Source organism: Hydractinia symbiolongicarpus, chromosome 9, assembly GCF_029227915.1.
Source record: "Hydractinia symbiolongicarpus strain clone_291-10 chromosome 9, HSymV2.1, whole genome shotgun sequence".
Taxonomy (NCBI): domain Eukaryota; kingdom Metazoa; phylum Cnidaria; class Hydrozoa; order Anthoathecata; family Hydractiniidae; genus Hydractinia; species Hydractinia symbiolongicarpus.
The window spans coordinates 20044754-20068184 of NC_079883.1; the positions used below are offsets into that span (position 1 = coordinate 20044754).

Genomic DNA, 23431 nt, shown 5'->3' on the forward strand with positions numbered 1-23431 from the left:
AGGTCGAGGAGGGTGAGTACGATCTCAAAATGTAAGAACTACTGATGGCGTCCCACGTCTCTCGCTAAGCAGGAATGTCTCGGGTATAGGCCTAGGATTAAGGATTTTGCCTTCTGGTGCCTGGCATGGAACAACTATCTACGTTGCCCTATTTATTTTTATCCACATCTTGCCACACAGCTGGTCACCTATCAAACTCTAGTCACCCAGTTTGCTAACCAATACGTCTTCTCCGCTGTATGTGCCTTTGACAAACTGCATCGGCTGCAGTTAAGTAATGATTCTTTGCGGAGTGGGACCAACTTGACGATTTGCTCGTTACCCAAGACTTGAGAGGGGCTCCATTGTTAACTAAGTTGTATATACAGCTCTTCCATCTCCACCTACACAAGAACCTCTTACACATGTTTCAGTTGTGGTCAGCGTGCAGATTTTGCTACAAATTGCCCCTGGTCTTCCAGTGCAGCTGGGTTAGGCCCAGCGTTTCGGAATGATTCCCAGTATCTTCCCGCAAGCAGCTTCCACCAGGTCAGATTTCCATCAACTCCCAGGGTGTACTGGTGGTTCAATTATAGAGGCATGTCATGTTTCAATACACATCCCTTTCCACACAAGTGCCCCCATTGCTCTAAAAACCACCCAAGGCACCGTTGCTCATTTAGGTCCTCTAAGCCAAGTACCCAATATTTTTTTCCAATTAAGTCCTTTGTTTCCACTCCTGTAAATGTCTTATTATTGGACAAATTATTAGTTTCACATCCCAATCAGGTCTTAGTCAACTTTATCCTTTCTGGCTTTAGCCATGGGTTTAAACTTGGGTATTCGATGCTGCTTTATCGCCAAACACGCAACTTACCTACCATTCTGGATTCTCATCCTACAGAATGTGGCATACACTTAGGAAATTACCCTCTTTGCCTTGGGCAAGCATTTTGGTGTGATTACCTTGTTATGATTACTAGCAGCATACATCATCTGTCCTGCCTTACTCAATTATATTCTTACCTGGTATCCCGATCCATTCCCCAAATTTACAAATTGCGTTCCATGCGTGTGATGTTGTATACAGTACTGGAAAAAAGTTGTTTAACATATCGAGCGCGCAACCTGAGCGAACTCACTCGATACGCGATGTACCGCGTTTATAATAATAAAAAACAATTAAAATAAATTTCTCACGATCTATCTAGAATCTATTATCATAGCAAGATCCGTTTCGACGTGTCGCGATGGTAGGTGATAATGAGAATAAAGAGAAAGTTTTTTTAATGAGAAAAAAAAGAAAGTTTTTTTTATTTCAAACACATCTCTGCTTTATCTTTTTTTTATTTTAAATAAGTATATATTATTAGAAATTTTTTAACTTTCGTATTTATTAAAGTAATTCTACCGCATTACTTTTTTAACGTTTTCTACCACTGTTTTATGTTCTTAAACTTTTAAAATGCAATCTCTAACGAAGCTTTTTTGTCGCCACTTTTCGTTCTTAACTGTTAAAATGCAATCATAAAAAGCTTTTCTATCGCCGAATTTCGTTCTTAAACTGTTAAAATGCACATCTATCTATCAGGTGTGATCAACTTTTTCTGTGCAGCTGTGCATGATATATTAATGTGAAGGCTTTTACTTATGGCTTTCTCTTTAATATGTAGTTTATGGACGAAAAGAGTAAAAGTAGTACAGCCATCTTAACTAGGATAGTCGCTTCATTGAATTTACGATTTGTAAATCTTTCCCTGACAATTGATTCCCTTGAGTTTGCTATCACCCAGTACACCTGGTATTGCAAACACAATATAAGCAATGAGAGAAATGGCGTGTCAGTTTTGAAATAGTTAAGGCACTCTTTAGCTGATATATTCAGGTCGCCTTTATCAATCTTATATATACCACTAAGAATTCCCACAGCTATAACCACGAAAAATTGGCACTTAAAGGTGTGTTTCTAGGATCCATTGTTAACACAAAAGACTTTTTTCATATGCTGTTAAATGCTTTTTCTGTTAAAAAATGCGAATGTGAAATTTTAATTATATTGTTTTACTTATTGTTAAACTTTTAATGACGATTTTAAACAATAGGTTGTATTGTTATCATAATTATGTTTTTATTTGAATTGAGTGAATATCATTTAACGTTGTAAAAAATGTGAAATATGTGTACTGTAAAAGTGACAACCATTGTTTCTATCGAATATGATTGTTCTAGTTTGGGTCAGAATGTGGCTCTTATAATTGATCAGCATCTGAAGAAGCTTTTCTTGCATTTCATCTGTGCACTGGAAATGTTTTAACTTCTGGTTTATGTTGCAAATAAATAGCCCTGTTTAAACCTGAAATGTGTTTCTTAGTGTGTTTCTTGTTACCGTTTCCATACTATTCTCATTCCCACATTGCAGAATCCGATGAAAACCAAATGGCAAGTATTAATTATGAATTTAAAATAATTATTGTTGGTGATGCTGGTGTAGGGAAAACGTGTTTGGTTGCTAGTTTTCTTGATAATCCCATTCCAACCACCTATGTTCAAACAGAAGGTAAGATGCTTGTTTAAAATGCATGCTGGCACAAGCTTAACACACATTCATTCAAATTGTGCTACTTGATATAGAGACTGGTAAATGACCTCTTGCCAACAATCATGTTTTGATTTTTCCAAATTTTTCCAAAAATCATGTTTTGATTTTTCCAAATTTAATGAACCTGGCCAGTGTCATCTCATGATGTGCTTAAGCCTATTCTTTTGATGACTTTAAGCATAATGGTAATAAGTATATTTCTTTATCCTAAGGCTAAGCAAAGTTAATCTTCTGGTTAGTGCAATCTGTCTGCACCTACTTTCTTTTACTTAAAGGATGTGCCATTTTCTTTCTCCAATCTGTCATTATAAAGATGATATATAACTGATTAAAAAACTGCTGATGTGATAAGCCAGAGAATTAAATGTTTTTTCAATGAGCTTATAGATCAAGGTAATTGCAAAAAATTTAGCAACAGACTAATCGACACATAAAAATCAGTACAAAGATCAATAATCAATCAATCTTTTGTATATATTTCCTTTCTAGTCAAAATTTGACTGCAGCAAAGTTATAAAACTTTTTTGAGATTGGAGAATTAAGTTTTTCTTGTTTTTATGTTTGCTTCACTTTTTAATTAGTCTGCTGCACAAAAGATAAACAAATGACACATTAGCCTGCTTATCTGTTTATAATTTTTGTTCTAGAGAAAAGTGTTTATACACATTGGGTGAAACTGCAAAATAAATCTTTGTGCATAAAGCTTTGGTAAGTTCTGATAGGTATTATGTTACAATGTGTTTTGTAGTGGCCTTAACAATTTTATAGTGTCAGCCTTGCTTTTTGAGATTGTTTGCGAGATAAATGTCTGATGTTGTAAAGGATTGTCTCCACGATCGTTTCATAATCGTTTTAATTCATTTAATATTTTGTTTGAAACGATCTCTATACGATTTTGAAACGAGCTTATTTAAATTCCAAAAAAATTGTTTCAAATTCATTTCAATTCGTTTCAAAATAGTTTCAAATCGCTTCATTGAATTGAAAATCGTTTCGTAATCGTTTTCAAATAGTTTCGCATTCTTTCCCAATCATTTCAAAATAATTAAAATTAATTCGTTTCAACACTTGGTTAAATTCGTTTAATCTTTTTAAAATTGCTCTTAATATAACATATGTTTGTCACACATTGCCAATTTTTAAAGAAATTAACTATCAAATTATGTAAATGTCTGAATTCTTTGTCATAAAAATAACAAATCGAGATCGTAGAAAGTCAAAAGATTGCCATGGATTGTTTAAAAACAATCAAAACGGGATCGTAGATAGCGAAAAGATCGCTGTATATCATGTAAAAATCATAAAAACGGCATCATAGAAAGCAAAAAGATCGCCATAAATCGCCTAAAAATCATTAAAATGGGATCGTAGACAGCGAAAAGATTGCCATAGATCGTTAAAAATCATAAAACGGAATCGTAGATAGAGAAAATATTGCTGTAGAACATTTAAAATTCCTGAAAACGATGCATTCTTTGTCATAAAATAACAAATCGAGATCGTAGAAAGTGAAAAGATCGCCGTAGATTGTTTAAAATTCCTGAAAACAGGATCGTAGAAAGTGAAGAGATCAATGTAGATCATTTAAAAATCATGAAAATGGCATCGTAGAAAGCGAAAACATCGCCGTAGATCGTTTAAAAATCACGAAAATGGCTTCGTAGGAAGCGAAAAGATTGCCGTATATTGTGTAGATTGAAACTATGAATATGCAATTTTGCTAGTCCTTTCAAAGAAATTAACCTTGCGTAAACTTTTGTGACATCTCTCGAAGTGAGCAAGGAATGTCTAAAAATATTTTAACGTAATAAATTCATTACTTTTTTAATTGTTTTTTAATTGCTTTGGGGAAACAATTCGTTTCAGAATTCGTATTGTAATTCCTTTCAAATTTTGTTTCTAGATTTGTTTTAAAATAGTTTTGAAATCGTTTCCCATTCGCTTCCACTTCGTAACATTTTTGAGCTTATCAAACAAAATATATTACAATCGTTTCTAAATCGTTTCAAATCGCTGAACGTTTGTTTCATGAAACGAGATCTGTAAACGATTTTAAAAACTGTTGATACGATCTTAAAACGCTTATGATCGTTTCAATTTGTATATAATGTGAAACGATGGTGGAGACGACCCCTTGTAAAGATGTGCGGTTTGTCTGTAGGACCTTGTTACTTTAAAAAATTGAATATCCATCATTCTTCAGAAAAAGATTTTAATAAAAGCTTTGAAATATGATAACTTCTAAGATATTTCTGTCTAGCTATGGAACATTGCCCAGTAGTATATAATTGTTTTCTTTGCACTTTTTTATATAATTAATTTCATAAAATGTTTGGCATGCCCATTTTGGAGTAATGTGGAGTAATTTGTTTTAGAATAATTTTTGTCCCTAGTTATTTACCTTGGAACTTTGGAATATCTCAAAAATGTTACTAAAATAACTTAAACACCCAAAAAATGGAAAAAAGAAACTCGAAGTTGTTTAAAAAATTTAGTAGACACACATCGATGTTTTTAATGTCTATATGTGTTTTTTCAGGGATTTCTCGGGTGGAGATAACTTTAGAACATTAACAGCAGCACAATATGAAGGAGCTCATGTAGGTGAAGATTTTTTTTATTTATACTTATCCTTTGCTTTTTTGGACGAAATATATGTATGACACCACTGTTGTGTAATATCTAAACTTTTACTGTGTAAATGAAGGTACCCTGTTGTGAATATTTATCTTGACTAATTACCAAAGTGTTTCATACTATTGCCAAATTTTATTGCCACAGTCTTAGTTATGAGTCAGAAACTAAAAATAATGCAATTATTTGTAGGGTGCGATTATAGCATACAGTATGACAGACACTGAGAGTTATGTGCACATGCAATATTGGCAACAGAATATTTTAACAGTATGTCCTTTTTTATTGACATAATGACAGAATTATCTATTGTGTAGCCTCTCACATAGGTGGTGGATTCATGAATAACTTAATTAATTACTCAATCTTTTGAAAGTACCTTTTCTTTTTCAAGTGATATTTTTGTATAAAGAATTTCAAAGATGTTCTGCATTGACACCTAATCACCTGGAAAGTGTTACTTATGTATTCTGTGTAACTGATGCAATAATTATGCTAATAGTAATAATTTGGCTCAATTGTATAGACATTGGTTCTTCTGACTAAAAATAATAAAAAAAAACTTTTTCTTTATTACAGAAAAATGATTTTTGAACTTCATGTTGATGAAAATTAACTTTATCACACCGCCACTTCCTAATGGTACATTCTATTTTAAAATAACAAACACCCTTGGAGAACTGAATATCTTGAGAATAAGTATATGCTAATTTTGTCTATGTTGAAATTCCTGTACCTTAAAAAGTGAAAGCTTTGAATGCCAGTTTATTTTTGTGTTTCCGCGTCCTGGACCTGGTATACATGCATCATCAATTTTTCGGAAATTTCTTTTACAACACTTACTCAAATCTAACCCAACGATATTTAATATCTTCGTACAAGTCCAGTGAAAACCGCTTGAATTGGAAAATGTTCTGACTTTTTGCAACCTTTTCAATTTCTTTTTTTTAAACAAAGATGTTCAATATTAATATATATTAACTAACAGCCGGGGTAAGCCACAGGTCAAGGTGTGATCCGGTGTTAAACACTCTGTGGAGCGCTTAATAAGAGCCGTGAACTGTGAAGCGCTTTAGTACAGGTACACAGTATGTCGTAAATAAAGTGAAGTGCATACACCATTATAGTGTTGCGACTGTCACATATAGTTCAAAAAATAACTTTCCCACAACAAAAGCTGAAATAAAAACAGAGTTTACAAACCGTTGTTACTCCGTCATAGTAAAAAATATTTGTCAATATTATTTTATTTTGCAGAATAAATTTCAGTAAACGTTAAAAAATTAATCGTTGCATGGGGCTAAGCACTTAGTACAGTTAAACAGAGTTGAACAGGTGTGTAGGGACAATACCCTTTTGAAAAAAACTTTCTCGCAGACTCTATTTAAATAAAAACAGAAGAAACAGTCCATTGATAACATGGGGTTGAGCGGTTAGTACAGGTAAACAATGTTGCACATTCGTACAGGCGTGATTCCCGAGAAAGTTTAAAAAGTAATTGTCAGTGGGCTGACCCGTTAATACAAGTAAACCACATCGCACATGCGCCTAGGCGTAACAGCCTTTTCCAAAAGAACAGTCCGTTGTTAACACTGAGCTTAGCGCTTAGTACAGGTAAAATGTGTCGCACTGGCCTAAAGCTTAATAGCCTTTTCCAAAATACTTCAGTTTAAATAAAAACAGAGGAAACAGACCAGCGTTTAACAACACGGGCACATATAACACAGGTACTGCGTGTCACATTAATAAACTTTTGATTTTTGCTAAAGTTTATATTACAGTAAAGTGGTAGCTAACTACTTAATTGCATTTAGTATGAGAAAGAATACTTAAAAATTCTGTTGTAGCCAACTGATCTTAATTGTGTGATATTATTTTATTTGTGCACGTGAACCAGGACCTGCTACAATAAAGCTGTTGGTAAATTAAGCACGCGTCAGCCAAGTATACTTCTTGCGAAAAGTGGAAAAATACCTTAAATGACGGTTTAAGCGCCTGGGAGGCTTATTTAAAATTTCTTCTTAACAGGGCAGGGCAGGTTAATTGTGGCATGGGTGGCATGGGCGGTTAATTCAGCAGGGGCGCGTAGTAATTTTTTTTTCAGAAAAGCAAATGTTTTAAACTTCATTCTCATAATTGTTATGACTAAAAAATAGAAATATAAACATAAAGAAGTACAATAGTAATAATATATCTTATATGTGTATATGTTGTCCTTCGTGCGGATCCAAAAAAGTGCCCCCTTTTTTCAAGGAGGTAAGGGAGGGGCGCTTATTTACAAAGTTTTCCTAACCATTATTGTTACTCATGGCAGATATTTCTTTAGTTCAAAGAAATTTAAACAAAGGTTATAAAATGCTGTTACTACTATAGTACGTAAGATATTCTTAGTTATCTCATGTCAAAGATCTTATTTTTGATATTTTCTGGTAAATACATCCAAAACCTAGTTATTTTTACCCCATGCAGCCATGAGAATTCTGCAACAATGTTGCTAGGAAGATATATACTTAGTTGTGAAGTATAGTTATTTATTAGTTATTATACTAGTTATCTAGATAAATTTTAGGATTTGGAAATCAATAAAAAAAATTTCTCTCACTTAAAATTTATTTTTTGGCTGCCACAAAATAACTTTCTGTTCGCCTCTCCTTTAAAGATCGACCTTGGAAGTTTCGTCGAAGTCGCAATGTTGTCAGTATCTTCTGAGAATCATCTTATTTATATGTCGTTAAATTAGGCGTCATTATGTTATCACAAGGTTCTAAGTTTTCATCAAGTGCATCTAACCCTCCTTTCCTCCCTTTGGAAAACTGAATAGCCTCCCTACCCTGAAGCTCCTCGCCTGGTTTATGCTATGGCGTGAGGTGTACATAAGATTGATGGTAGGCTTTTTCTGTCATCGTGTTGCAGACAACAGCGCTATGTCGATGAGCTGTGACAATGACGTGAGTGTCAGGTATCCCTGGTGGTGACAATTATTACCATGTAACTTTTTGACTAGAAACATATTTCCTACTTCATAGTGATGATGTTGAACCTCTTGTTATGCTGTTTGATCTTGCTTTTGTAGGATTCATCCTTTTTGTGGACTACACAGTCTTCTTTGGAAAACGTTAATTTGTTGAATGTAGGAAGATTGTTATTGTTGGATCTTCTGAACAAGACTGTGGCTAATGCCGCCTGACCAATCGCAATGTGAGGTGTAGTATAGTATTGAAGGTGTTTTAGTCAAGGTGTTTTCTCAAGTCTGCTTTCCGGAGTTGCTGCTTGGATAAATCGCTTGAGTATTCTGTTTAAAGGTTCATATACTGAAATTTTATGACAAATCTGCTTATATGGTTTAGCATCATGCCATTTGTTGCTGTTGATTGCTGAGATGACTGCTTGAAAATCATCATCCCTCTCATTGGCTTTTTGAATGCCGTTGATGGGTACGTTTTTTGGTACACCGTGTTGACGATTAGGTGCTTGATGTATACATCATTAGTTTTTTTCCTGAAAAGCTTTGCGCATGGTGATCTGGAGAGGTAATATGCTGCATTGTTTACACTTGGTTAGTGAATAAAAGTGTACTGGTAGGCTTATAGTCGCAACATCCATCTTTGGATTCTAGGTGGCGGATTTGACCGATTTGAGAGAATCTTTAACAGCAGCTTGTGATCTGTGTTGATCATAAATTTCTTGTCGTATACAAAGAAATGGAAGTGTTCACAACTGAATGAAACTGTTAGTGCTTCTTGTTACATCTGTAAATACTGCTCTTTTGTTTCGTGGAGCGATATACTGCCAAATGCAACTGGACGCATACAGTGCTCTGCTTGTTTTTGACTGAAAATAGCTCCAACTCCTAATGGACTAGCAGCTACAGTGACAATAGTTTTAGCTGCTGGATTGCAATAAGCTAAAACTGTCGCTGTGGCTGTGAGTACTTTTTTCAAATAGTTAAATGCGCTTTGTTATTCGATTTCCCAAATATTTCAGAAATACAGAATCCTTCCTGGTGAGTGGTAGAGTAGAATCCTTCTTACTGGTCCTTACCGGACCAGTAATAGAGCGAAAGTTAAGAATAAATTTAAAGCAGTAGTTGACTAAACAAAGAAAACTGCTTACTTCCTTAGACTTTTAAGCATATTTTCTCAACTTTCGCATTGTCAGGTAGGATACCTTTGTTGGTCAAGCGATATCCTGAGAAGACGAGTTCGCTCTCGCTGAATTAACATTTTCCTGGATTGAAGCAAGATTCAAGCATACCTGAATGCCCCTTTGTGAGTAATAAACGTTGTTATATCCCTAGAATCAGGATGTAATTCTATCTCGCGATAGCCCTCTTGAAGATCAATTTTTGAGAACACCTTTGCATTAGTGAGTTGCGAAAAGATTTCCTCTAATTTCGGAAACAGGTGTTTTTCGCGTATGATTGCTTTGACACAATCGTATTTTGCCATTGCTTTTAGGAACAGGTACAATAGGTAAGACTCATATATTTGGTCTTGTAGCTGATTCAATGATGTTCAGGTCAAGCAATCAGTCGATTTTTTCCGAAACCTTTTGTCGGGTGCGAAATGGCAATCTTCGTACTGATTGTTGCAGTGGAGATTTTGGAACGATTGATGTGCAGTCTTGATTGGAAATTTTTTGGTTTACCAATGCCGTGGAAGAGCTTTTTGTGTTTATCCAGAACTGCTTGTGTTTAAGTTGGAATCGAAGACAAGTGGTTAATAACTTTCGGTGGCGGACCGACTTGCCGTCTAAGGCAGTAGTGGTGCCCTGGCCCTTGAGTGATCCCCCTTTCCCTTTTATGACGAAAAACTTTGCATTTGTTGTTTGTCATATGCGCTGATATTTGCTTTAAAGTTTCCCATGACTTGTGGTGGATTTTTAGCATTATATGGGAAGATACGTGTGGAGCATGACATAAGTTGGGGTTGTGATTTCATGATTTTGTAGGTGTTTTCATCAAGTATGTTTGCTGAACTTCCAGAATCAATTAACATTTCTATGTTTTTACCATGAATTGACACTGAACACTTACATGTTTTATCTATTGATAGCTAAAAGAGCTAGATTTCATCGTCGTCATCATCATGGGATGAACGTTAACAATTTCCAAGTTGTCTTGTGGTCGCCTTTGTTTCTCCACATTTTCTCAAAATGTCCAACTTACCCACACTTTCTGCATATTTTGTTTTTTTTGTTTTCCTGCAGTCAGAACCTTGGTGTCCTTTGACACCACATCTGCTGCATTAGACTGTTGTTTTTTCTTTGTTGCTGTGGTGGTAGATGCTGTCAGGGGATCTACGATATCCTCTTGCTTTAGAACCACCAAGCTAGTTGTGTCTGTTTCTCACGAAACGTAACTTTTATTTCCTGAGCTAAATCATCAATGGTTTCTTGAGATCCTGCTATGTTCTTAGTTTGTTGGTCAGCCGATTCAATGAGTCCTCCTAGTTTTAACACTTTCTCTAGGGTGAGATCCAGTTCCATTAGCCAGCATTTACAATATTTGTTAGATGTTGTTTTAGTTATTACAACATTGTTGTGTTCGAATTGGTCAATACTTTCCTTCGGTTTTTGCTTACATTGATTCAATTTATGTCTCTCATTTGGTACATTGTTAGTAGTCTTAATATGTGCATTAAATTTATTAATAACTGTAGCAAAGTCAGTAGCGGTATCAGAAAACGTTTTTAAAGGGACTGTCCGGTAAAAAAATAAGTTTTATTATATCAACTAATATGTACTTATTACTAAAGAATATCTGCATCTTTTAAAACATAATATATTAATACGCTTATGTAAGTTGTTTTCTTTTTTTCAATTCCCTCGTGAAGCATCACCTTTGGATCGCCATTTTGTTTGAATAATTCAGCATGAATGAGAGGCTAAACACACATGTTTCCCCTGACGTAGCACAATGGTGAGAAAATCAAAACAAAACGCGCTAGCCCGTTAAAGGATAGACCGGAACAAAAAATCTTATTGACTTATTTTATTTTCGTTTATTATTTTTTAAGTCAGTTAATACCCCCGTGTAGTTAAATAAGTTTCTAAACAGTTAACTTCTAGGGGGGTTCATATTTTGTACTGAAAACGCTACACACTTTCGCTACATAGTGTGTTTTTCACCACTGTTCTACGTCACATGCATAATTACGCATATTAAATTTTTAACCCAGGCCGTTTTGCGCGCATTTGCAGCAACGAGACGAAGCCATGCTTTAACAACATCTACGATAAAAAGGTTTGTTTATATATGTGATTAAGTGAATAATATCAAAAAAGAAAGGTATTTTCTATGTCATAATTTTAAATTACAAATAATATTTTAAAATAATTTTTCACCGGACAGTCCCTTTAATAATCCCTGCCAAGCTGGACCCATCAGATTAGTTAACAGTTACGTTTCTGCTCATTGTCAGTGATGCCAATGGCTGACATGAAGTAGATGAAGCGGTAGCCATGTTTGTTAACAAAGCACACACTCAGGACAAATCTAGAAGCAAGCTACTTGACACCCTGTGCCAAGAAGGTTACCGCTTGTAGGCCGATCAAAACACAAACGAGACATATGATATACGTAAACCACCTCGCAAAACACAGATGTTGACAGTCATAATCAATTTTGAACAAGCAAAGATGACGTCCAATGTTTACAATTCGTGCAAATACACTTCCGTAACTTTGAAACTGCTCATAAAAGCTGATACTTCAGGACTGCAAGTCCCGCAAGTATAGAATCTGGCTCAATAGTTTTAAATACCATGTGTATAATTAGATAAGTGGTAACGTTCCCGATTAGGAGGTTGATGGTCTTGAGATCGGAACCGATGACGTTACATTTTTCCGATATTTTTATACAGACCTTTCTATACTTGCAGCTGGCCACACACTTTTTACTCTTCACTATTCACAATTAGACTTTGTGTATCGAAAAAATTTAAGTGTAATTCAGTTGGGTTGAATACAGGGCTAGGCTATGAGATTCCTTTGACTAGCGTGTGCTACCCTTAACCCAACTTGTTCCCTTTAACGGCCCAACCTATAGAAAAAGCAACAACCAACCAATACACACACTACTTTTAGTGCCAAAACGTTGTAAATTTGTTAATATGATTTGAAATAAACACTTTTAATTATTAATTTACCCAGGTGGGGTTTGAACCTACGTCAAACACAGGAGACATTCAAATCAGTGAAAATCCCATTGTGGGACAGACACCTCCTTATCAATATCTAGTCCCTACGAGTTGGATAACAAAATAAATGCACGTTTGTAGTGAACTCGTAAAGTTTCAAGTGTCCCTTGTAGACTTTAACGTATGTCTTGCACGAAATAAGGATGCCAGATGAAAGATTAATCGACTTGTTCCCAATGTAATATGTATTATAACATCTATTTCTTAATCATATATATCAAGATACAACTGGTGACATACTCGGTATTATTAAACATAATAGCGACAGTCTTTAATTAGTATATTCGAGCGTACAACCCTGCAGTCCCAAGGTATATCCAATAGATCTTAATGGTAGGCAAGATGTAGCGCCGACACTAGCTACAGATAGGTTAATATATTTTGAGCTCCATTTCATTAAACCGGCCTAAAACTATGCCATATCTTGTTTTAAACCATTGTTTTAATTTCTACAGAAGTTATAGAAAAGTGTGGTTTTTTATACCACCCACATAAAATTTGCCACCTTGACTATTCAATTTGGAATTATTTTGTAAAATTGTTTTAAGTTTACAGCCTTGCAATATTAAAAGTCCTAAGATGATATATCATAGTATGTAACATCTGCAGGCAGTTAATATTACTTTACACTTTACCAACGTTGTGCCAGGATTATAAAGCGTGCATATTTTGAGAAAATCAAGAATGTAATAACTTAAGTACAAAAAGAATTTTTGATCCAAAAGTGAAGTGGTTTGTTTTGTGTTTAGCTACCTACCTAGCTATGCATGACTTACATATTTGTGTTCACATAAAAGAATATTAAAGCATTATTTTGTTGGTGCACCTTTTGCCGGTGCAACATTCTTCAATGGTAAATAAACGTTTCGAAAATGGACATTTTGCTTCATTCCTTTGGACTACAGCCCAACCGAGGCCATCTTGAATGAAAAATAAGACAAAAATAATGTCATTATTTTTCATATTTTTATAGCAATGCTTTCGTTCGCCTTTCCCCATTCACAGCCTTTTCGTTCCCTTCAGCAGATATTTACACCGCTTGCCTAAGATCATGCAAGTCCTTCCTGAGTTTAGTTTTATAGAAGCAGCTACACAACATTTCACAAGAAACATGTTTCTTTCACTACCCACGACACCTTCCACACTTTTTTTGACACAGGACTTTATGTTTTGTTGCGTCCCCTGCTCGATTGTCAACAGATATTGTTCCATCAACAATATATTTATAAAGATGTGCTTTGAGAGATGGCAGGTAATTTTTCCATAGCTAGCTAAATGTTCTCCTTCCTGGCTTTTGCGGTCAACGCTATGGCGCTTAAGTTGTGGAGATAAATCCTTAACTTTGTTGTAACGGAGCAAAAGATCGACTTTTTTACAAATATTATTATCTCCATAGTAATGTGCGCATTCTGTTTTGTTTACCTTTTGAATCTAATCAGACGATATTTCCTTTGCTCTTTACAAGAACAGGCTGTTCGGCTAATAAAGTTTAAAGGCAACAGTCAGACTTTTAAGTGTTCTGATTTTTAAATTTTTTGTCTGTTTTATCTTAGCCTTTTTTTTTAATTTGTCAGTTCTTTGTTTTTTTATCCCACTCAATTGTGTGACTGTGATTACTTATTTTTTTGGTTGAATTACTGCGTCGTCTAAAACCATTTTTTTAAGATACATTTGGTTTAACTCGTGGTTACCCGCTATTTTCTATTACGGACAGTACAATGTGTTGTTTTTAAACTGTTATTTTTAGGGGTTTTTTTTCTTCTTTTTTTCTTGTTTATTCACTTTGTTTTATTTATTTATATGTCTGTTGCCTTCATCGTATAGATCTTGAAACGCTGATCAAGAAAATGTATAGGATCGTGTATTTGCACGAATGCAGAGATATTAGGGTTTACAGGTTTTTTGATGACGTCGTTAACCCATCCATTCCGAAACGGATTCGGTAACCCAGTTTGAAAGACTTACCCAAATTGGTCCCAGTTAGTCCCTAGTTACCCACGCAGGAGATGACGTCAGTTATTTCCACCCGTTTCCAAGTTATTTAGCCTTAAATTTAAAAGTGCAATGCAATGGCTTCACTAATCTTAATATACTTTCCTTTAACGTAAATATTGCTTTAGTGTCAAAGTTTGATTATTTACAGAACAAATTTATAGGTGATGTTTTACAGACTTTATCAAAGAAAATAATAAAGAAATTTTATCCACCTTGAGGTTAAAACGCTGATCAAAATAATGTATAGCATCGTGTGTTTTCGAGAAACGCCTGAAAAGATAAAGGTTTTAAACATTGTGCTGACGTCAGCATTTACCTGTTAAAACTCTAAAAAATATTTAAGAAATTTGTATACCTGTTGCCTTTATCGTATAGGTCTTGAAACGCTGATCAAAAAAATGTTGCAGAGATATAAGGGTTTGAAGGTTTATTGATGACGTCATTAACTCGTCCATTTCGAAACGGATTCAGGGACCCAGGTTTGGGAATTTACCCAAATTGGTCCTAGGTGGTCCCTAGTTACTCACGCGGTGAAGAATCATTGATGTCACGACCTCGTTTCCAAGATATTTGGCCTCAAAGTTTTAGGTGCACTGTAATGGCTTCATTAATTTAATATAGGATACTAGTCGATGGCCCGTGGAAAAATCCACGGGTCCGCCCATCCTTTTTATACCACTTTTTATATGAGACCGGGAAACTCGGTGCACCGAGAAATCCCGCATGACCGAGATCTCGGATATTTGCGGGCAAGTAAGCCGGGATCCCGGTTAAACGGATATTTGTCCATGTAAACAGAAAAACCCGGTGGCTAAGTACGGAAAAAGTTTATGTAAGCTTTAGAAGAGCAAATAATTATCACTATTAATGCAAATCAATGGATATATTTGTTTTTGTATCATAGTGTATTTGTAATAAAAAGACAACAAAATCATGAAACATGCCGAAAACACCAGGTTTCACTGAAATTATAATGTTCTAAAATTAACTTTTTATCCTGTTTCAAGTGTGTGGGAGATAAATAATAGCCCCATAATATATTTAAATGAATAATATTTAAATTGGTCTGAAATGATGGTAATTTTCAAAAAATTTGAGAAATAACTAATAGTGATAACAAAGTTGTTTCAAGCATAAACAGTATCGCTATCTTCTTTTTTCTGTTGTTGGAAGCCATATTTGTTTACATACTCACCCCGCCACTTTTAATTTCCCGCTAATTTTTCTTTATATAAACCCGGGATGGAAAATGACAAATTTACATATAAACCCGAGTTGATATTATACCCCTCTACCGGGAAACTCGATAGGCGAACTTCCCGGTTCTCATATAAAAGGCCCTTAGCGTTAATCATTTATAATGGTTTATTTATCCTAATGCCGTCCAATACGTTATCACAACTCAAAACTTTCGTATGATTATGACTGCTTCCTTCGTCATGTTCTTTTTTCTAATGTTCATTTTGTTTTTATTTCTAATTGAATTTGTATTTACGTTTGCATATATACTACATACTTGTGCACAAATTTTCTTTAATATTACATAATTTTTAAATGTTTTTTTCCAGTACATACCAAAGGCAGATGCAGAGAATTTGAAGATGTTAGTGGTCGGTTTGAAAAGCGACAGTATCAGAGTTTGTATAGACGAAGACAAAGCTAAAAACGTAGGCTTGTTTTTTGTTTCATTGATGAAAAGTTGTTTCTCTGAAAAATTGATGTAGTCTTGTTTTGTCTTAGAAAGCAGAAGCAATAGGTTGTAAACACTACACAGCAACGTATAAAAACAAAGGCACAGTAAAAGAGGTAAAAAGAAGACTTTTTAATCATCACGTCTGTACCAATCACGTGCAGCTCTCTGTTTCCTGTAATTATTTGAAAAATTGCCCCAGCTTACATAAGCGCGTTTCCCGACAGCTAAAAAATTCAACTCGGACTCGAATGAGCCAGGCAGAGGAGGGCTCATTATGTAGTGCGTGAAAATGACGAAAGAAGAGTTTTTTTCAGTCGTATTATTCGTTTTGTCTCTTTTGTATTGAATTTTGTTTATTGAACATAGTATGTGGTATACTTTTGAGCGCCCTAACTTGAATGAGCGCCGCCCTCGAAGAAGTGCTTCTCCTGAAGGATATGAGTAAATGATCACCCCGGCTCATTCGGATAATAACGTTTAATCACATGTAATTACGTGTAGCTATCTCTCTGTCAATCACGTTCACCCCTCACTGTGTCAATCTGTGTTCTTTTTCAAGGGTATGAGTAAATGAGCTTAATCGGATAATCACGTTTAATTACATGTAGCTATCTCTCTTTCAATCACGTGCAGCTCTCACTGTGTCAATCACGTTTTTTTCGAACTTTCAGGTTTTCAACGAGCTACTGGTACAAATGATTGACGAGGCAAAGGTAAGCTGTAGTTTACAAGCACAGTTTTTGCAAGATCAGCAGTCTTGCAGAATTAAAGTAATGAAACGAGGAAAGCTAAAATAGAATATTCTATGAAACTAATTGTGTCATTAACAGGATACAGGGGAAAAAGCTTTTCGTGTTCCTTTCACATTTTTGTTTTAGAGAAATGAAAAAGAAAAACACTTAAAAAACGCTTCTTCTCCGCTTCTTCAAAACAGCAACGCAAAAGAATATAACAGTATAGCTTCAAAAGAAGAAACGCCACCCCCGCCAAGCATCTGTAGTTGTCTCATACTGTAGCATATTGGCCGTGTTCACAATATTTGGAATAATTTAAGATAATTATAATATATGCTTTTTACCTTAACGACATAAGTTTGCGCTACACAAAATTTGGGCGATTATGGTATGAAAATGGCTTTAAATTTCAGGATTCGCAGAGTTGATTTTCAACGCGGGAAAAGGCAACGATCGCAAACATGTCATTAGGTTGGTTAACTTCAACAGTCTACAGTGAAGGGATTTGCCTGTATTTCCAATAGATTCCTTTATTTTTGTTTCGTGTTCTGTCAAAAGAACAACATTGTATTCACCTTTTTGATTTGTTGGATGAACCTGATGGAAATTACCTTTTGTTACCTTAACTTTTGTACGAAAAAAATTATTTTATTTTATATACAAATTTTATCTCTAATTCATAGTTTAAATGTATAATTTTTGCGCTAACTTTATATTTATATCACATATCAGTTTTTTTACGTGTTTTGTTCTTGGTATTAGTTGATAAAAAACTTGATTCAATGATTTCATGAAAATTTCAGCTGTGCTTATTTTCTCACTATTTTTTAGACCAAAATGTTCTTTTTTGTGTTGTTCTGAAAAAAAAGGGAAATATATGGTCAAATGTACAAATTATGATAAATGCCTATTGTAAAAATTTGTAAAAAGAAAGAAAAACTGTTTGGAAGTTATTGTGTTTTAGTAATTTTAGACTCACATTATTTGATTTCCGCCAGCGAAGGCGGAATCTTTAAAATCGCCTGAGGAGACAGACAGACAGACAGACAGACAGACAGACAGACAGACAGACAGACAGACAGACAGACAGACAGACAGACAGACAGACAGACAGACAGACAGATAGATAGAGACAACGCAGCTAGGCTGGACACCCGAAACTTATCCAGGCTAAAGCCTAAATCCTCGTTTTGACAGATTTTTTCTAAAACGAGGTTAAAATGAGTTTTAAGCCAATGAACAATACTTTTTTTTAAGTTTATATGCTATCGAAAGTTAAAGCTCGTGCCAGTGTAGCATAATGAAGATCGTCTTAAGTTTCTTTATAATGCGCCATCTTTGATGTTATTAACGTTTCCCTTTAATAATTACGTCATTTCCTTCTGTACAATTTTACAAGCACGTAGACTAAAGCTATATTCGGCAGAACTAATTAATTATTCATGAATTTTAATTTAAAGATAAATTGTTGAGGCTGAATATTTTTGGTGAAAGATAATGTATTATAGCTATAAAATTGTGACAAGTGTGTTATAAAAGAAAAAATATAAATATATAGTCTGAAAATGACCTTTCGTAACTGATTATGTAAAAAAAAATGCTGCCACCTTAAAAGATATTATCCAAGTTGTTTTTCAGAGAAAAAGAGAAAATAGATAAATTTTCAACCTTGCCGTTGTTCTTATTTTGTTTTATTGTTCATCAATTTTCAGGTTTACTATTTTTTTTTTTAAATTGTTCTTATAGAGAAATGAAGTTTATGTAAGTTAAGTTATCTATGATTTACAGTTATAATAATAATCAAAAATTAAATTTTAAAATTTTAGAATATTCAATGATTTTGTTCCCCCATATTACTCAGTCCTCTTCAAAGTTCAGTACTTTTTCAGATTATTGCTAATGGCGGAAATCCGCAGGGCTTCTTGTTTGCTCTTAAAATCTATAAAGAAATTTAGGCTAAGTACGTTCTTACTATAATCTTAGTTTTGGCAAAGTTTAAGCCTTGTAGGCCGTTTTAAAAAGCGTATATTTTTTCAATTCTAAAAAAGTTTTTATCTAACTCGTATAGTTGTCAGTCTCACAATGGGATTTTTCACTAATTTTGGACGTTGATTCGAACCTCACATTCGTCATTTTTTTAGAATTTTATCAGAAAGTCGCGAATATTTTTTTTTTATTCCGAGGCTTAATAATGTCTTTCCGAAACAAAGCAAAAATAATAGAAAAAAAATCATAGTCGCTTTCAACTACCGACCACTGCGGCAATAATTAAGTGTTTATCTTCAAATCATATCAACAAATTTACAACGATTTCGCACTAAAAGTCGCGTGTGTATTGGTTGGTTGCTGCTTTTTCTATAGCTTGTTCTGTAAGAGGGAACTAAGTTTGGTTTAAAGGGACGTAATCACTTTGTTGGTAATTTTTTTTAGGTACCTATTTTATTGTAAAAATTGTAAGATATGGATAAAAAAACATCGTGGAAATTTTATTGAAAAATGAAGATCAGAATATGTTTAATATAATTATTTATTTGTTATCATAGTAGTAGTTATCTTCGTAGATTTTAAGATTTAGATGTATTTTTTTCTCTTGCTTAAAATTTATTTTATGGCTGCCACAAAAGGATTTTTTCTTCGCCTCTTCTTTAAGAAATTAAAGTACCACTATTTCCAGTTCTAGTAACTTTTAAGATTTTTCAGGAAAGTCATAACTCGTCCTGAACCTTACGCGCCCTTAAAGTAGCACGCGCTAGTCAAAGGAATATCATAGCCTAGCCCTGTGATCAAACTATCGTCGGTACACAAAGTCTAATTGTTAATAGCGAAGAGTAATATGTGTCTGGCCAGCTGTATGTATAAAAAAAACTATTGAGCCAGATTCGATACCTGCAGGACTTGCAGTCCTAAAGTATCAGCGTGGACATTTATGAGCAGTTTCAAAAGTTATGGAAGTGCATTTGCACGAATTGTAAACATTGGACGTCATCTTTGCTTACTCAAAATTGATTATGACTGTTAACGTCTGTGTTTTTGCGAGCTAGTTTACGTATATCATACGTCTCATTTGCTTTTGCGACAATTACAGTATAGTTAAACCTACATACAACAAACATCCTTCATTTATACTTCGACAACGGAAATTTATCAGGAACAGGCGAAATGACGGTCAAAGATTCGTAACAAAACCTTAACGATACTTTATAATAGAAGATTCTCTCTATAGCGGACGTCATTTCAAGGTCCCAATTTAGCACTACAAAGAAATGACCTTTCTATAGCGCACACACCAACAAATGGGCTTTATAAAACTTGTCACAAGTTGATCTATACTTTTCTTGAGACAATGGTTTACATTTTCGTTTAAGTTTTCTTCCGCCTCAGTTATTTAATTTTTAGCCAGTGCGCAAATCTATTGAATGAACGATAGCATATATTTTAGCTATTTTCCCCAACCTCTTGCACGGTCAATATCACTATGTCCTAACATCCGAGAAGGTTATGCTAGCTATAATCGCTTAGCATTTGAAAAATCCACAAATTCATACGTGTTACATATGTCGAATTTGCTATTTGGTTAAAAAAATATTTTGTGTGTTTGTTGCACGTTTTCCTCTCTTGCAGCCAGACAGGCGACGGATGTTATATTGATTTGACACAACCTCTCTTTATAATAGCGAACACTTTTCTTCTAGCCTAAAATGGTGTTCGCCCTAAAATGATTTTACTCATAACTTTTATTCACGAAATTTTATGCTGTAAAGTAAGAGATTTACAGACTGCCATTCAATGCGGACAAATGATAGCGGACGCGATCAGCGTGACACATAGGGCACGTTCTCGAAAACTTTTTGCTCTCTTCTGGTGTGATTGTTAAGCTGATTTTCTACTAGTCGAATTAAAAACGCGCGGAGAGGCTATTGTTTTTTACCAAAGTCCGTCTTGTTTTCCGCTCCGCCTGTCGATTTTTAATTTACACTTGTAACAAGGCGCTAAAATTGCTGTTCAGGATTTGATGCTAAAACAGCTAGATCATCTTGGCTTTCAGTCCCAAAAAAAGTTTATTCTTTCTTGGCTATCTGCTTACACAAAAAATTTCACGTTTTCCTCGCGCTAGCTTCGTTGAATTTGAGAAATGCTCGACATTATTTTCGACGTTCGTATTTACATCACGCGGACATACCTTTGCGGATTCTGATTGGTTAGTGGAATTGCGTAGGCGGAAAAGTTGAAATGAGTTCAACTTTTTATTCCGCGCGGAGCGGACCGATTTTGGCGGAATTTTAACAGAATATAATATATCTGTTGTCCGCAGGAAATAATCCGTTTGTGGAAAACCGGCTTTAGTTATACGCGTTAGGGTAAATTCACGTGACCAAACACAGCTTGTTTACCAGGCCATCTAGATTATTTTTATTTTTATGTAAGCTGACTCAGCGTAGGCCTTCCTTGAGCTGTGTCATTCAACACTTCAATACAAATATTCAGTTCGCAGTGAAAGGAGAAACGAGACAAGGTGCTTTGTGCTAATAAAATATTTAAAAGGACTGAGGCGACCCGTTAGCCAATCATAAGGACGATCTGCAAAAAATGCGTGACGTCATAAATGACACCGTATTTTCGTAAGAAAACACAGATGATAACAAAGTTTGGTAAGACTGCGAAGCCGGTACAGGGAAGAAAAAATATATCTGGCTCATACCAACGTAAACCTGTTACACAATTTGACTTTGTTTTTTATGTAGTAGAATCTATTTCAGATTTAATTATTTTTAAGACTTTTGAATAACTATAAGATAGATTGGGTGAAATTGTATTTTAAGAAAAAATGGGAGATGGAATGGAGAAGAGGATGTATGTTTGCCAGCTAGATCTGACGAACTCTATGGTTTTTTTAAGATGGGTAAAAGCTAATCAACTCCTGATATATGTAACTTTCAGTTATTTGTAATGTAGTAAGGAATTATATATATAGTTGAACGTAGCAAGATGATCTAAATAATAGATCTTTTTACGATTGCTGTTTTTTAATCGCCAATGGAATTTTAAGAAATTTAGGAACAGCCTAGCTATGTGAAAAGTAATCATTTCAATTCAGAACTATCTTGCTAGCTTTAGGTTTACAATTGTTAAATATTTTCAATTGAAATAACTAGTAAAGTATTTTTCGGAAGAGTGTCAATTTAATATGTAAGTTTCATTTTCTCCTGTGCATATATGTATAGCTAATTCTTTATCAACTTTTTATTTTTCAGAAAACTTACTAAAAACTTTTCATACAATGTACATACTGTGTTGGTTTTCAGGACTAGAGCCTTAGTCTACGTGGCACTGATACTTGCATGAGTTAAAATATAAAACAAAGAAAAAATGGATCCAACTAGTTGCTTCAACTTAAATTTGAAACATGTATATGTAAACAGCCTTTAAACTTAGTTGTAAATTTTGTTAAAGTTCTCTTAGTCACAAAAGAAAATTAAGTCAGGATTACTAATCCATATACTAGCCCCATTTTAGCAATTTCAAAAAATCGCAATAAATATTCAACATTTTAAGAATACAAAACCTGTTATAACACAAAAATGTTTAAACTTATCTACTTTTTACTTTTCGCTTTTAACTGCAGCCTCTGTTACACAACCTTAAATCTTTTATTTTTTTTGCTGAAAAAGTTCTTAGAAAGTCAGTTCTTATTAATACATTATATTATATTATCATTGTGAATGGTAGAACTCCTTTTAACTACAATCAAAATCATGTGCAAATTAAGTCTGTAACATCCTTTGAACTAGATCAGAGAATAATACATATTTCAAAAGACGAAAGGTTGACCATTCTAATGCATTTTGATTCATTAAAAACAAAGGTAACATTTATTATCATAAAATATAGCAATATATACACATTTAAAATAAGAATATTAAGAACCCAGACTCACATCGATCTCTTGAACTTTAGAACAAGGCTTACACAAAGTTAAAATAATTAGACTCTTGTAGCTTATTTCCATGCATTTCTTTTCAGAACAATGGACTCATGTATCATCATTAAAGAGTCTAAAAGACTCGCCCTAAACAGGTCAGTTTTAAATCCCTGATTTTTGCTTTGAGAACTATTGACATGAAAACACATTGCCATAGGTAGCAGTTACAAACAACAAACCACAGTAATCCAAGAACTCTTCAGGGGCGGCGCCACTAGGAGGGCTGCGGGGGCTTCAGCCTCCCCACTTTTTGCTAAGTAATAATTATTTTTTTGAAAATTGATGCTTCAACCAGAGAACCTGCGGGCTATCTCACTAAATTATGCGATTTACGTGTTTTAGTACTCTAAAAATGTGTTGGCTTCCAAGAAAAAGGGGTCGAAAGCCCTCGAAAACAAGAAAGTATTGAAGCATGTAATATATGTTAGCAATGCAGAAAGTAGAATGCTTTAATTACCTTTACTCCTCGTTAGCCTATGGAATATTCCACCATCATTACTATGATCATGACCTCTAAAAAACAGACAGCAAATATCATAGTATTTAACTAGTCTTTAACCAGTGAAAAATTCCACTGAGGATCATCTGTCGTAGATATTTCATGCATCGCTATATTTT

The 23431-nt window shown here is 34.4% G+C and overlaps 2 protein-coding genes across 2 annotated transcripts in view; both read left to right on the forward strand.

The window, feature by feature from the left end:
• Positions 1-17568, forward strand: part of LOC130656156 (ras-related protein Rab-1B-like) — a 51668-nt gene extending 34100 nt beyond the window's left edge. Inside the window, exons 2-9 of the mRNA XM_057458984.1 lie at positions 2397-2536; positions 3226-3286; positions 5118-5178; positions 5405-5482; positions 15975-16073; positions 16147-16212; positions 16771-16812; positions 16978-17568. Coding sequence (XP_057314967.1) covers positions 2416-2536; positions 3226-3286; positions 5118-5178; positions 5405-5482; positions 15975-16073; positions 16147-16212; positions 16771-16812; positions 16978-17115 — 666 coding nt within the window. The 5' untranslated portion in view covers positions 2397-2415 and the 3' untranslated portion in view covers positions 17116-17568. The remainder of the gene's footprint in view (positions 1-2396; positions 2537-3225; positions 3287-5117; positions 5179-5404; positions 5483-15974; positions 16074-16146; positions 16213-16770; positions 16813-16977) is intronic.
• The window catches only part of LOC130656155 (RNA transcription, translation and transport factor protein-like), a 99266-nt gene continuing 89315 nt past the window's right edge, over positions 13481-23431 (forward strand). Inside the window, exon 1 of the mRNA XM_057458983.1 lies at positions 13481-13484. The gene's annotated coding sequence lies outside the window, so the exon portion shown is untranslated. The remainder of the gene's footprint in view (positions 13485-23431) is intronic.